General features: G+C 36.2%; 1 protein-coding gene across 1 annotated transcript in view; it reads left to right on the top strand.

Annotated features, from left to right (window-relative positions):
- Nucleotides 1-16,794, top strand: part of ARHGAP20 (Rho GTPase activating protein 20) — a 137,209-nt gene that overhangs the window by 67,287 nt on the left and 53,128 nt on the right. The window contains exons 3-4 of the mRNA XM_054592207.1: nucleotides 3,772-3,930; nucleotides 10,385-10,534. Of these exons, the coding sequence (XP_054448182.1) occupies nucleotides 3,772-3,930; nucleotides 10,385-10,534 (309 nt within the window). The remainder of the gene's footprint in view (nucleotides 1-3,771; nucleotides 3,931-10,384; nucleotides 10,535-16,794) is intronic.

Below are 16,794 nucleotides of genomic sequence, written 5' to 3'. Positions count from 1 at the left end.
TGTTTTCTCCTGCAAAAGAATTTTTTCATTTTAAATTATGTGAGTGCTGAGATGTTTATTTTTACTCAAGTAAATTCTACTGTATGAATGTTGGAGGTGGGAGGGATAGGTAACCAATGCTTTGCTAAAGTCGTGAGGCATCTCTTCTCATAATTATATGTAGATCTTTAAAATGTACATTGATAAATCCATACTGAAAAAGAAAAATATTTTAAACTCATGGTGGACTCTCCCCCACAACATAATCAAATCTACTTATTTGCAAGTATTTTTATAAGGTGGAAAATGAGTTAGTATGTGTGAAAATTCTTTGGAATTGCTTTAAAATATAAACCATTTAAAAAATAATTAACCTTTGGTCTATTCTAACCCCAAGAAAAAACAATATTTAATTCAGTAATTGCCTCAGATTCACCATTATTTACAAGCATTTAAATGTTTTGGAGGCATTGCATAAATCCATGGTCATCCAGCTGTGGCCCAGACAGACTGCCTGTTTTTGTAAATAAAGTTCTGCTGGATCACAGCCACACCTATACATATCAGTATTGTCAGTGACTGATTTTGTGCTGCAGTGGCAGTTGAAGTTGATGACAGAGACCATGTGATCCACAAAGCCTAAAATATTTACTATCAGACCCTTTGAGTAATAATTTGAGGATGCCTAGTTTAAACTGTACTGCTATGTAATACTTTATCACTATAATCAAAAAGCAATTATTTATTGAATACCTAAAATCAAAATAAAGGAGATGATTTTTCCCCTTGCAAAATTCTCCTATCAGACAATAAACTAAACTATATAAAATGCTATGTTGGCCATTAATTGTTTGCTAGCCTTGTGAAATTTCATTCTTATTTTCTAGAAATTTGAAATCATTACATAATAAAAGATGCTATTATGCCTCCTGGTGCTCCCTCACCCAAAAGAATTTGAAATAGAAGATTTTTTTCTCTGTGATGGTGAATATGGGCCTTTTCTCTCTGCTTGATTCCAGCACATAATACCAAACATAGAAACTCCCTTTCCCTTTTCTTTTAAAGGACTTTGGTTGACTTACTTGCCTTGTTATTCACTTATACATAGTGTGTGCTTGACTAGTAATTAGTGAGCATAATACGATTTACATATTAGGAAAGGAAGCTGTAGCTCAAAAACCGCAGGAAATGATGGAACAACTCTCAGAAGTCTGCAATATCTGAACTAGAAATATATGTTGCTTATACTTTAATGCACAGTTGTAAAATTTTAGAATGTTACAGCCAGAAAATGTTATGGGGTCATAAGTTGTTCTCAAACTTCAGTGTGTGTTAGAATCATCTAAATGCCTTGTTAAAATACAGAATGCTAACCTAACCTTCCAGAGTTTCTGATTCAGAAAGTCTGAGGTGGGCTTGAGAATTTGCACTTCTAAAAAGTTCCCAGTTAGTGCTGATGCTGCTTGCAGGAGAACACACTTTACAAACACCTACAACAGAGGAAGGAATGGCTAATCATTAAGGCATTACTTCAGAGAGTTATCAGGATAGTGTGTGGTCTTCGTTCTTTTAGTGTACCCAGGGGAGATTAGACACTGTGACCCATACTGTGGGTCACAAAACGAAAAAAGCACCAGTGGAGTCAGACTGGACCTTGATTCGGCATCCTCAGTACTTGAGTTCTGGCTAAGAAAGAAATCAGAGTCAAGACTCAAACTCTAAGAGAAAGTTGTATTCAGAAAGTCATAAAGGTAGATGTGAGCTCTAGAAGGAATGGGCTCAGGAAAGAAGTTACAGAGGCAAAAGAAGGGCCCTTATAGCTTAAGGGAGAGGAAAGTAAAGGTAAAGCACATGGAAGGGAGAAGAAAAGGAGGAGACAAAAGGCACAGGCATGTTCTTGGGAGGGAGAGCTGCATCAGGTCATCTGTCCTAAGGGCTTTTAAGGGTGGATATTTTGGGGGAGAATCTCAATAGACTGTTCATCAGCTTCCCAGGTGTATCCTTCAGGGTTGGTCTCTACTGATAGGTTGGTGCCAGGGAAGGAGTCATTAGACAATGCAGCTGGTCCTGAGGTCAGCCTTGGCATTGCTTGTCTGGTTTTGCTGCTTTTCTGGGCCTAGAGGTGAAATACAATTCAGGCCTGTATGTATTTGATGAGGGTCAGAACTTCATTGTTCTGGAGGCTTAATGTTTAAGGGCTATTCTCTAGCCCCCTTGTTTGTTCCCCTTCTAAGGGAGTCTAAACCACATGACCAGTGATATGCCGGGAGTGAGATCCTTGTTTTCCCAGTTTTGCCTGTTGCTGGCAACCAGGGCTTTCCACCTGGTGACCCTCTGTACCTGGCTTGTCATCCTTGCTCTGCTTATGTCTTCTAATCGCCTAACACAATACTATTCAAAGGCAAGAAATATAAATAAGCCAACCTGTCCATTTATTGTGTCTGCCATGTGAACCAGATACTGGTGATGACAGAGCATGGCCTGTTATATCCTGTACCTTGATGGAGACCCTGACAAAATCTGTGCTTCTGTTTATATGAAATTCTAGAAAAGGCAGAACTAATCTTCAGTGGAGAAAAAAATCAGAATAGTAGCCACCGTTAGGGTGATAGGGTAGGGGTTGACTTTTGTAAGGAATTTGAGGGATTTGGAGGCTGATCAAGGATAAGGATATGACCATTGGACAAGATTGCACAAGAAAGAAAGTCCCTCACAGCATGAAACTCTAGGCTTGTGGCCAACGGGCCACCATCTAGATGGGGAGCAGGGCAAGTGAATTCCTGAAGTGATGGAGATTGAAGAGGATTTCTCTGGAGATTACATGTCTAGTTCTGTAGCAAGGTTGGAAATCTCTGGGTCAGAGAGCTCCAAAGGGCAGTAGTGATGTGGGGTCTTACAACCTCAAGACTTTATCTTATCAATGGATAGCAAATGTTGGGCATAGTTTTGTGGAGTATGCAAAGCAAGCAAACTGTAAATGGCTAAATGATCTGCTTGTTTGGGCTATTTTAAAAATAATTTAGTATATAAAATTTTGAGTTTGGTTCCAGCAGACTTTTTCATTAATGAATCTCAGTCTGCAGTGAAGAAATAAACAACCCAGGGACTAGTACATAGAGGCCATCTTCAGCTAATTTACGTAACAACTGAGAAGGGAGAAAAGGAAATTGTTTGGAGTGATGATAATGGTCTACATCTTGATACAGGTTTAGATTACACAGGTGAATACCTTTATCCAAACTCAGTGAATATGCACCTAAGATTTGTGCATACATTTTTCATGGTTCCACGTGCATTTTTTATTTTTATTTGTATTAAATTTATTTGGGTAACATTGGTTAGTAAGATAACATGGAATTTTTAAAAATTATAAATACTTAAATCTAGTTAATGATGTTCATGCTGAAGTATTTCAATGGGAAATGTACCACTGTATGTAGTCCACATTGAAATGCCAAAAATAAAATGGATTAATGAGTAGATGGAAGGAAAGGTAGATAGGTACATTAAAACAAGTATAGTAAAGTTTTAGTGGTAGAACATAGGTTGGGTATACATAATGTGTTTATTACAAAGCTTCCAATTTTGATTTATGTTTTGAAAATTTTTCATAATAAAATGTTAGACTATTATGTGGAGATACACTGGAAGACCAGTTCAGAAACTATGTCATTGCATTAAAAAATTATAGAATTTTATATTTCTTGACCAACTATAAACTATAATTTTATGGGCACTCAATCCCATATGTGGTCATTTGACTAAGGATCTGTGATGTTCAATCTGTTACAGGGAGAGTCCTTCTGCTAGCATGGACTCATTTCTGTCATCATCTGTGTGCTCCAATAGGACTCTGCTAATTGATGGCCGAGTGGAACTCAAAAGAGGCCTGCAAAGGCAGGAGCGGCATCTTTTCCTGTTCAATGATCTGTTCATTGTGGCCAAAAGCAAGTAAGTATACTTTACACTCTCTCCTAGATGTCATTATAAAGTTGCACTTCCACTGACTAAATAACCTTTCTATTCAGTGCCCACTGTAAGAATGTCTGGGTTCTATTCTGGCAGCTAATAGCTGAAGTGAGTTTTATGTTTCTTTTGTTTTTGCAAAAAATGTTTCAATTGTTTATTCATTCAGTAAGTGTTCATTTAAGTCCCACTCTGTGCCACACTCTGCATAAATGTTGGAGATACACCGAAGAATGTGATGGGTATGGTCCCTGCTTTTTTGTGCTTTCATTTTAATGGCTTTGGGGGGGCATTAATTACAGATTGTGATATTTCTATGAAGAAAATAGTGTGCTGGAAGAAGTAAAAATGAGATATATGTTAGGTAGATGTAGTTAGAGGGAAAAAATTACTGAAGGATGGAAAGCAACCAGCCATACAGATATTAGGAGGATGAGCATTCTAGGCAGGGGGAATACCAGGCACAAAGGTGGTAAGAAAAGCTTGGCCCTTTGGAGGAGTTAGAAGAAGGCCTGCCTATGTATGTAACTGGAGCGTAATGAGCAGGAAGAGAGGAATATGAGTTGAGATAGGAGAAACAGACAAAGGTTAGGTTATCAGGACCTTTGTAGGCTGTTTTGATTATCTACTGCCATATAACAAATTACCCCTGAAAAATAACAATACAAAATTAAGCACATCACATACAGTTTCTCTGAGTCAGGAATCTGGGAGTGGCTTAGCTGTGGTTCTGACCCAGGGACCTTCATGAAGTTGCAGTCAAGCTATCAACCAGGGTTATAGTCTTCTCTAAAGTTCAACTGGAGCTGAAGAGTCCACGCCCCAGCGCACTCATGAATGCTGGCATGCCTCAATTCCTCATTGGCTATTGGCCTGCAGCTCTAGTTCTTTTCCACTTGGGTCTTCCATAGGGCTGCTCACCACATGGTATTGCTTCCTTAGAGAGAAAGAGCCAAGAGAATGAGAAAGAGAGTAGGCAAATGAGAAAACATCCAAAATGGAGAATATAGCCTTTTATAAGCTGATTTTGGAAGTCTCGTACCATCATTTCTGACATATACTATTGGCCACACAGACCATCCTTGGTACAGTGTGGAAGGGAACTACTCAAGGTGTGACCATTAGGAAAGGAGATCATCGGGGGCCATCTCGGAAGCTACGTATCACACAGGCTATGATATGGAGTTTGTATTTTATTCCAGAGGGTTTTAATTGGGATAGTAGTACAATGTGGTTCATATTTCTAAAATACTGTTCTGGCTGTGAGAGCTAATGGATAGATTAGAGAATATGCACAAATAGAAGTGAAGAGGCTGGACAGGAGGTTATTGTAGTAGACCTGATAAGAGGTAATGAGGTCTTTATCTGGAGAAATGGCAATTCAGTGAGGGATACAGACATATTTAGAATACGGTTTAGAGAATACCAAAAGAATTCACTTCCACTCAGCCCTAAATGCCAATGCAGTTAACACCCAGCCAAGAACATGGTGGTTGCCACTTGTTCCATCTGCTATGCTCGTTGTTTATGAAAAATCATAAAAACAGTATTTTAACTAATCTAATCTCATCAAAGAGATTTTTAGTCACTAGAATATGGTATTTCTGCTACCCACATTTTTACACCTAAATTAAGCAATGTTATAAATAAGACATAGGCCTGGTTAAATACAAATTTTGAAAAATGCTATGTTTAATCTGAGTGATAATAATAATAGAGACCTCACATTTATTGGGATCTTATTTTATGTTAGGTATTTTTCTAGAGACTTTAACTCTTCCAACTATTCCATCAGGTCAATATTATATTTCTCATTTTACAGAAGAAATTGATACTCTGAGACATTAAGTGACCTCTTCAAGATCACAGAGTTAGTAATTAGTTGAGCCCACATTTAAACCTAAGTCTGTCTTACTTCAAAATCCATGCTTTTAACCAATATGTGGTCTGCTGTCTCTGTTACCTCTTTTCTTATGGATTTCTTAGAAGATTACTCATTTAGTTTTTTTAACCATTAAAACAGTTTCTCTTTTTTCAATGAATAAAAGGATCTAATAAGTACTCATCTATGGAGAAATGATATAAATGCTTAGTAAACTGTTGATATTTTTAAGAGGCAAAGATAAAGAAAACTGTTTCATACAGTGTTGGATTTTCTTCCTTAGGTAAAAGGTCTTTATGTGGGGTAACACCTAAAATGAGATCTACCCTCTTAACAAAATTTGAAGTGTACAATACAGTATTAACTAATAGGCACAATGTTGTACATCAGATCTCTAGAATTTTCTTGTATAACTGAAACTTAATGCTCATTAATTAGTAACTCACCCCTTTCTCCCTCCCCCAGCCCTTGGCAACCAACATTCCACTCTGATTCTATAAGTTTGACTATTTTAGATACCTCATACTAGTGGAATCATGCAATACGTGTCATTCTGTAACTGTCTCATTTCACTTAGCATCATGTCCTCTAGGTTCGTTCATGTTGTCATATATTTTACAATTTCCTTTTTAAGGCTGAATAATATTCCACTGTTTGTGTATGGCATATTTTCTTTATCCATTTATTCATCAATGGATAATTAGATTTCTTGCACAGCTTGGTTGTTGTAAATAGTGCTGCTTCAAACATAAGAATGCTGGTATCTCGCCCTGGTTGGTGTGGCTCAGTGGATTGAGCACTGGACTGTGAAGCAAAGGGTCACTGGTTCAATTCCCAGTCAGGGCACTTGCCTGGGTTGCAGGCCAGGTCCCCAGTAGGGGGTGCATGAGAGACAACCACACATTGATGTTTCTCTCCCTTTCTTCCCCTCTCTCTAAAACTAAAAATAAATAAAATCTTTTTAAAAAATTATCTTTAAAAAAAAGAAGAATGCTGCTGTCTCTTCAAGATCTAGATTTTAATCCATTGATAAATACCTAGAAGTGGGATTGGTGGATCATATGACAGTTATATTTTTAATTTTTTCCAGAACCTTCATAGTGTTTTCCATAGTAAGTGCCCTTTTTGCATTCCCACCAACAGTGTATAAGGGTTCCAGTGTCTCCATATTTGCATCACACTTGTTGTCTTTTTGGCTTTTTTTATTTGTTTGTTTGGGGATTTGTCATTGTTGTTTTAAATAATAGCCATCCTAGCAGGTATGAGGTGATATCTCAAGTCTTATTAACAAACTTAATGAGATTGAAATTTTACCATGTGTCTTTTTCATGCACAGTGGGATGAAACTAAAGCTCAGAATGTATTTTTAAATAGGAGTAATACCTGCAAATGTAGTTTTAGAAATGGAGATGATCTTATGAAAAATATAGAAAAAGTCTCTCTATCCAAGCCTTTGTACTAAGTCCATTTGAAACTCTATGCTATTAACAGAGGCTATTCATAAAGGAACAAACCATTATTTTTTCAAAATGTACATTAGTTACTATCCTTTTATTTAAAATGTATGGCATGGCTTCTATATGCTACATATTATATAATAAGAGAATCACAAAGATGTAATTTAATTTTCTTAACAAAACCCTAAGACAAGAGTGGTGTTAGATATTAAACACTGAAACTCAGGGAGAAGGGAGGTTTGTCCAAGGTCATGTACTAGAACAGCGATTTTCAACCCTTTCCATCTCATGGCACACATAAATGAATTACTAAAATGCTGCAGCACACCAAAAAATATATTTTTTGCCAATCTGACATAATATAGATATAATTTTGATTCATTCGTACTGGATGGCTGTTGTCATTTTTTAATTTGACAATCTAAGGGAAAAGAGGCCAGTGCCCCTGAACAAATGGACAGGTAATGCCTGTTTTAAAAATTCTGTAGCACACTAGTTAAAAATCACCATACCAAAAAATAGTAGAGCTAGGATTTTAATCTAGGCCTTACTTCCAGTGGCTGGCCCTTTATACTGTTCTGCACTGTACTTTGCGCATAGCTTTTTGTTCAGCCAAAAAGTAGATAAACAAGGAATGAAAATTTATAATAATCCATTTTCTGCACTTTGGGACCTTAAAAACTATTTACTTTAACATGAATTCAGTTCTTATGAAAGAAGGTATTTTCCTTCGCCTTTTTTGGATTTTTTTCTCAACAATTATCAGTTTCAGTCTTTTGTTTTCTTACCAGAAGTCATTGTTCTGAGTATTGCCAGTGTCTAAGTGGTTTTATGTAAACTATATAACGTTTTGCTGAAAACTTTTAATGAAAAGACAGTTTCTTTCCCACTAGAAAATTGCTATTTTAGATATATTGGCAAAATCTGTGCTTGTCATCTGCCTCTGTACCCAACTCTTTGATTGTTCCTTTCTCACATAAGGCATACGTCGTTCTTTTACCACATACTGCTTCAAAGATAGCTCTTTATGTCCACTTAAATGTTTCTGTGAGGTGAAAAAACCTGTGTCAGTTGATTTAATACTGTGCTTATTTAAGTGATTCAATTCATAAAAGATTATTTTAAGTATGTTCTACATTCATTGGAAATATTTAAAAGTGTGATTGATCTAAGTTAATTGAGGGAAGGGGAGTTATGAACCCAAGATCCTTGAGAGAGAGAGAACTTGTAGGTTCGGAGAGAGGAGAGAGTAGGACTGAAGATATAAAAGCTGAAGGAAACTTCATGGAACTATATTCCCAGCCAGGGCCTTTTATAGATGCATAGTGTTTAAGAGCATAAATAAGCTCAGGAATCAACACTGCTCACATTCACATTCAGACTCTACCTCTGCTCATTAAGCTGTTTGAATTTTGGCAAGTGTCTTAATCTCTCCATGACTCTATTTCTTATCTGTAAAACGCCTGAGGATTAAGCTAAATAATATATGTAAAGCACTTATAACAATGACAGGCACATGACAAGTTTCCAATAAATATTAGCCATTATAATGGAAGTCATTATTTACACTTTTTGATGCCTTGTTATTATTTCAGGAAATGGATAATCTTGGCCCCTTACTGACCTAGGCAAAGAATCGTTGGAATAACTTTTTTTCAGGTCAATAGATGTGGCACTTCCCACATGGTATCTGAATTATCTAATGTAGAAAGAGAGCTGCATTAGAAAACACAAAATGAATGAAAACAGATATGAAGACACACCTTTTTTTCAAAAGATTTGTAGTTTAAGTTTGGTTTTTTTTTTTGTAGTTTAAGTTTTATATTACCTAAATAGTTGTCATCAAGAGATAAGATTTTAAAAAGAAAAATAAGATTTCATCTTCAGTTGACTGTTTAATTAAAAAAATTTGAAAGACCCATAACAATAGAGTGAAAAATATTGAAATGAAATATAGAAGGAAGCCATTGTGCCACCAGGCATTCTTCTATTACACTTACATTGAGTGTGCCCTATGGGAAGCATAAATGAGGCTTTGAATATAGATTATCCTTCATGCATAGTTCCTGCAAAATCCTTTTTCATTTTATAAATCCTACTAAGGAATTTTAGCTTTAAACATTCCATGAGGAGTTTTAGGAATACTTCCATATGAATTATCTTTGATTTCATTTTAGCTTTTAGTGTTTCTACAAATGGCTCTGAATGATAGGAAGTACCCAAGTTACCCTGGGCATTCTCTTTATCCTTCCCAGCACCTTCTAACTACTTATGCCTTAGGTCCATTATAAGCATTAAATATGTGAATTAGGTCAAGTGATATGGTGGTGTCAGTATTAGGGTTCTAAGGGAGATACGTAGAAATTGTCAAAAAGCAATTTCATTGCCAACTTAAAGTAGATCACCTTTTGGGTCCCCAGAGGTATACCAATTATGTCAGTTCTATTTAAATATATACTTACTGGCCTCCTTTTCTCTTACAGTTTAGTGTAGCGTCTGTTTTTAGGCTAGGTTTTTTTTTTTCCATTTTAGCCAGAATTTAAGAGGAAATGGTACAAACAAAATCTCAAATAACTTTTGCTTCTAAAGACTAGAAAATCTTGTAACTACTCAGCTGGTAATGCATTGTAAATTCCTCTAATTTCAGGTTGTATTTTTTTCTAATATATCTATTTCTATTAAGGTAAAAGTTTTATAAATATTTTAATTAATAAAGTGTATTTTAATCTCGTTTGGGTACTCACATATTTTTGGAAGTGAGCAAATTATAAATAATAAATCAATTAATTTTTTTATGATAGTAAATTTAAAATTAGGATTTTGATCTAAATGCATTGCTCAACATAAAGAAAAATAAAGTAGCCAGTTTATAGCTAAATGCAGGCGTGAGGACTAACACATCAAATGTTTTAAAGACCTTTTTCGGGCCATAGTAGCCAACCATACTACAATTCATGGTAGTAAGCACTGAAGATAAAAACAATGAATAAGATATCTTTTGCCTTGATTAGTTTAAACTGTTCTCTTATCACAAGTACAGAAACTCTCATAAAATTTAAGAAACAAAATAATAAGCTTTGTCTGGTTTTTACCTTCCTAGATATAACAACAACTTTAAGATAAAAAATAAAATAAAGTTAAGTGACATGTGGACAGCAAGCTGTGTGGATGAAGTGGGAGAAGGCAACACCGATGCCATGAGATCCTTTGTCGTGGGCTGGCCCACAGTGAACTTTGTGGCCACCTTCAGGTAAGAATATAGCTTGTTTATGAGTTAGCTCCAATGAAATACAGTCAGCTGTATAATTTCTGGGATGGAGAGAAAAAATTTAATTAAATTTTGTTTTGATTTTTTAAAGGAAAATATTGTATTCTGATTGAGTTATGCTGATGTCAGTAACTCACCTTTGACACACCCCTAGTAAAGAACTTGCATGCTCTATGTTTCTCCCAGAGCTTTTTATTAAAATATGTGAAAAGTAATGGTAGATACTGAGAAGTCTGGGAGTCATTTATCTTGACTTGTGATTTTTAAAGAGACTGCTGAAACACCTTCAGGACTATGGAAGATGAATGGAGATATCAGAACTCTAGAACCCCCTCTCCAACATTCCCTGTCCTAATGTCTAGGTATTGTTTTACATATTGTGCTTTTGAGTTGGAATTTTCAAACTACTAAAATAGACCTTTACTGAAAGAAATTTTATAAAATAGTCCAATTACATCTGAATAACTGGTTTATACTCCCAAATTTTCTAAAGAAATTATTTTTAAGTATTGAAATAAAATTAATGTCATGATATAAATGGTGCCTGAATTGTACATCAGGTTCTCATTTGGTACCTGTAGAGATGTGATGATCAAAAGCAAATTTATGATTCAAGAAGTTCAAGTTAGTTTTCTAAGATTCACTCCCTGGCTAGGATGGGGTTGGAGAATGAATGGAGAATCTTTGTGCTCTTATCCTCAACATGCTAAATTGGCACTTCTCAGTAAGGTTGAGCATACCAAAACACATAACTGTGATTTTGAACAAGTGTACTTGCAAGTCAAATCTTTGTTTTACACTTTAAAAGAGTTGATGTTCATCACATGCACACAATGCTTTTTTTTTTTTTTTTGGATTTTTCTCTCCCCACTACCACCAAACTCTTCAAATATCATCCTAAAGACAGATAACTAAAATTTTCCAAGCTACTAATCTTCTAATAATGGAAAGACATGTCATTAAATTGTGTTATGCACTGTTGGCCACCACAAGACTTTAAGAACTTATTTGGAAGAAACATTCTCTGACTATCTTCCTTTCCATGATAAACTTCCCTAGATATTATCATTTTTAATTGCTTAATCTCCTTGAACTTATAGGTGAAAGGAAGCAATTTCAAGTGAGAGGTAGGACTATACATCCTTAATGAAGGAGTTTCCATGAAACTTCTTTTACAAAGAAGGGAAAATATGGAAACAAGTTTCACATACATCGTATTCCTCCAAAAGTAGAATACTTTAACCAAATACCCTAAGGTTAACATCACTAGTAATGTCATGTGAATATCATGTATCCCTTGATAGAATGTGATGAAAAGAACAATTTACCTCTATGGCATTCCTTCTCAAAACACATAACCCCAGTCTAATCATGAGAAAACACCAGATAAACTCAAATTAAGGGATATTCTATAGGTTACCTGACCAGTAGTACTCAAAACTGTGAAGGTAAAAAAAAGAAAAAAGAAAGAAAAGACATAGAAACTGTCATAGACTAGACACAAAGGAAATGTGATAACTAAATGCAGTGCCATATCCTGGATTGGATCCTAGAGTAGAAAAAGGACATTAATGGAAAAATTGGTGAAATAGTCAAGTTAAGTTTACAGTATTGCACCATTATTGGTTTCTTAGTTTGACAAATGTGCCATGACAATATAAGAGGATAAGATGAGAGGAAACTGAAACTGGGTGGGAGGTATAAAAGAAACTTTCTGTACTACCTTTATAATTTTTCTGAAAAACTGAAATTATTTCAAAATTAAAAGAGTATTAAAAAAAAAATAGTGTTGGAGGATACTGCCTCTAGTATGGCAGAGTGAGGTCTTAACAGAACTGACAGCCATACTGATAACAACTGTAAACTCAGAACAAAATAACAAGCAACTATCTGAAGGTTCTGGAAAGTGAACAAAAGTTGGTAGATTTTGGTGAGGAATTGAAACTGGGAAGGAGGCACCAGCACTGGTGGTGAGTTTCCTGTTTTTAAGGCATTAGCTTGAGGTAGGCAACACTCACACCACAGTGCACGTTAACTAAATTAACAGAAATCCCACAGTCTTTTTGCTGAAGAACCAGAGAAATACCTGGGTCAGCCACAGCCACAGAAAAGTGAGGAAAGAAATCTCACAACGGAGAGGAAAGCTCCAAATTTTGTGTATAGACTGCCCAAGTCTCCGGACAATTGCTGTACCACACCTGCATGGTACAGGCTCAAAGCAGCTTGAAGCTAAGCATAAAAGAATTGAGCTGAGGAGGCGGTGCCGCCCACAGATGAGATAGAGTTTGCAACTTGAATCTGATCAAGTTGCTTGTTTGTTAAAACAAAAACATCAACACTTTTGCAAATATAACAAAACTCAGATTCTCCAAAACAAAACATCATGATGTCCAGGATACAATCTAAAATTTATTAACATTCAAAGAAACAGGAAAGGGAAAAAATAATTAAGAAGCTAATCCTGAGATGATCCATATATTGAACTTAACCCAAAAAGAACTTTAAAGTAATTCTTATAATTACCCTCAATAGATAAAAGGAAAACCCAATGGAAATGAAGGCAGTCTCAGCAGAGAAACAGAAAATATAAAAAAGAGCCAAATGAAAATTCTAGAACTGAAAACCTCAACATCTTAAATTTTAAAAATCCCTTGTGTGGCCTTAGTTGCAGAATGGAAATGAAAGAGGAAAGAACAAATTTAAAGATAAATCAATACAAATTGTTCAATCTGAAGAAGGGGGGCAGCTAATGAAAAATGCATCAGAGACTTATTGGAAAATACCAAAAGATATAATGTACATGTAACTGGAATTCCAGAAAGAGAATAGAAAGGGAATGAGACACAATAAATATTTGAATAAATAATGGCTTGAAAACCTTAGAGATTTGGCAAAGACATAAAAGGTACACTCAATAAGCTCAGTAAACATCAAAAGGAGTATGAAGAAAACTTCACCTTGTAATGTTATCTGCTATAAACCAAAGATAAGAGAAAAACTTGAAAATGCCAGAGAGAAGCAACACATTACAAACAGAGGAATAACAATTTGCATCACTGTGGGTTTTCATCGGAAACTACGGTGGTGTCAGAAGACAGTGGAATTGGCATTAAGGTGTTGAAAGAAAAAACTTTCAACCTGAAATACTATATCCAGCAAAAATATCCCTCAGAAATGAAGGTGAAAAAAGGACTCTTTTTAACTCTAAGAATTTACTGCCAGCAGAGCTATACTACAAAAAAAAAAAAAAAAAAAAAAGTGCTGATGAAGTTTTTAAGCCTGAAATAAAATGACACCAGAGGGAAGCTCAGATGTTTAGGAAAGGGTGAAGAACATCAGAAATAGCATATAGATATCAGTAAATATTAAGAAAATCAGGGGGAATCAAGATGGAGGAGTAGTAGAAGTCACACTGGAACAACCTGGAATTACAACTAAATTGTGGAGAAATCACCTGGAACAAACAACTGAACGATGGTGAGAGGGAAGCCTTGTAACCTAGGACACAGAATTGGCTTGAGCACAATCTAACTGGTAAGGAGTGTGGTACAGACTTGAGAAGGTGGGCGGGGCGCCCATGGGCATCAGCACCAGAAGGATATTGAAATGGCCTGTTGGATCCCCCTGAGAAGAGCGGGGTCTAAACGAAAAGCGAGGATCTCTAGCCTACAGCACCAGAACCCAAAAAGTACACAGAAAACAGCCAGCTGTGAAAAGCAGCAGGGTTGCTCTCTGCAAGAGACAGGCAGCTGGACACACAAAGAGCCTTTAAAGGGCCAATGCAAAATTTTTATTTTCAAACACTTACCCTGGTCTCTGGTAAAGGCGGGGGCTGAGTGGGCCAGATACACCTGAGGAGAGACTGGGGAAGGAGGCTTTGGGGAAAGAACTGAGAGAGTAGCCAGTGGGATCTTGCTGCTGACTTACCCCCATGTGGCAGCAGCCATCTTGCTCAGGCAGAGACCACTCCCCACAATGTCACCAACTTATGAGGACCCAATAACCCCACCCCCAGGTGGGATTCCACCCTGCCCTGTGCTGTCTAAGCCACCTGCTGAGTGCAGAGTAGCAGCCATAGACAGTAGATCCCTAGCTAAAGGGGATGCAGAGAGGTCTGGAGACAGTTGAGGAGAGACTGGGGATGGAGGCTTTGGGGAGAGAATGGAGAGACTAGCCGGTGGGATCCCAGTGCTGACTCCTCCCCCATACAGCTGCAGCATAAGGGGACCCAATAACTCTGCTGCCAGAAGGGATTCTGCCCTGCCCTGAGCTGTCTAAGGCAGCCTCCTGAGTGTGGAGTGACTAGATTAACAGCTGAAGGAGACAGCCACAAACAGTAGAGTACTGGAAGTCTTGAACAGACTGCCTAAGGTCAGACAGGGATGACATCTGATATCATCAGAGGTAGATCCAGAAAGAAAAAAAACAGTAGTCTCCTGCAGTAGAAGTTCATACCACAAAGTCAGGAAATCAAGACAGATCAACTTAATAGGCAGAAGCAAAAAGGAAGAGCCTCACAAATAATGGGAATAAAAAGAAACACCCCCCACTCAAAGGGAAAGGAGAAATCCCCAGAAAGAGAATTAAACGAAATAGAGGCAGGTAAACTATCAGATACTGAGTTCCAAACAGTGGTTCTAAGGAAGCTCAATGACCTTGGTGAGCTCAGAGAGAATTACAAAAAACTACAGGGACACTACGAAGAACTTACTGCAAACTGCATCAGCATGAAAAAGGACATAGAAACTCTCAATAAGAGACAAGAGGAAATTAAGAATACAATTTGTGAGTTGAAGAACAGTAGAAGGAATCAAAAGCAGGCTAGATGAAGCAGAGGAACGAATCAGTGAGCCCAACGACAAGGTAGAGAAAAGCTCCCAGAAAGCAAGAAAATGAAAAAAGACTCAAAAAGAATGAAAATGCATTGAGGGAAATGCAAGATAACCTAAAACATAATAATATCCATATAATAGGGATACCAGAAAGAAAAGAAGAGGAGCAAGTGATAGAAAACCTGTCTGAAAAAGTAATGATGGAAACCTTCTCTAATTGGAAGAAAGTAAAAGTCACACAAGTCCAGGAAGCTCAGAGGGACCCATTCAAGAGGAACCCAAAGAGACCCGCTCTAAGACACATCATCATTAAAATGGCAAATATCAAAGACAAAGAATCCTAAAGGCAGCAAGGAAGAAACAGGTAGTAACAGATAAGGGAGCCCCGAAACGGCTAGTAGCTGACTTCTCAACAGAAACACTGCAAGCCAAAAGGGAATGGCAAGAAATATTCCAAGTCATGAATTGCAAAGGCCTGCAACAAAGACTGCTCTACCCAGCAAGATTCTCAATTAAAATGGAAGGTCAAATAAGGAGTTTCCCAGACAGAAGAAGGCTAAAAGAATACATCTCCACCAAATCAGCATTGCAAAATATGCTAAAGGGACTGCTTTAAGAAAATGAAGAAAAAGAGTCTATGAATACCCAGTTCCTTTCACATTGCCAATACTTGATATTACCAATTTATTAATTCTTATTAATCTGATTGTGACAATGATGTGTTATTTTAATTGTTCCTTTATTATTTGTTGAAACTAAACTTGTTTTTGTATATTTCCTGCATATTTCTATTATTTTTAAAGAAAGTTTTAAATGACTTTTTGGATAAATTCTTTATCCATTTTTCAATTAAATGTTTGTAGAATTTTTTCCCTAAAAAAAAAAATTAACCCTTTTTTATATGTGTTGCGAATACTTTCCTATTCTATTGTCCTTTAACCTTTTTTATATGTATATTACTGTACAGCCTTAAATGTTTAATATATTCATATAGTCAATATTTTACTTAAAGCTTCTGGGTTTTGAATATTTTACTTCAGGGTAAGAAAAATATAACTTTGTATTTTCACCTAAAACTCCTTAGGTTCTACATATTGATTTTAACTCACCTGAATATTTCTTGTATAATGTGTGAAATAGGTCTCTATATTTGTTTTATTTCAAGTAATAGGGGTCCATGCACCTTATTTTTTTAATAAGCCTTATTTTCCCCATTGATTTGAAATATCAACTTAATCATATATTGCATTGTTAGAAAGATATATACGTTTGTCTCTAGAATGCTCATTATATTTCATTGATCTACTTGATTATTTCTGTGCTGGTGTCATGTTGGTTTAATTGCTGAGACTTTATAATGGTTTTAAATTTTTTAATATTTTATAATTAATTTTGACATTTAAAAAATAA

Source organism: Pteronotus mesoamericanus, unplaced genomic scaffold (assembly GCF_021234165.1).
Source record: "Pteronotus mesoamericanus isolate MK-2021 breed Mesoamerican mustached bat unplaced genomic scaffold, CSHL_Meso_final scaffold_36, whole genome shotgun sequence".
Taxonomy (NCBI): domain Eukaryota; kingdom Metazoa; phylum Chordata; class Mammalia; order Chiroptera; family Mormoopidae; genus Pteronotus; species Pteronotus mesoamericanus.
This window is presented reverse-complemented; position numbering and strand designations above follow the sequence as displayed.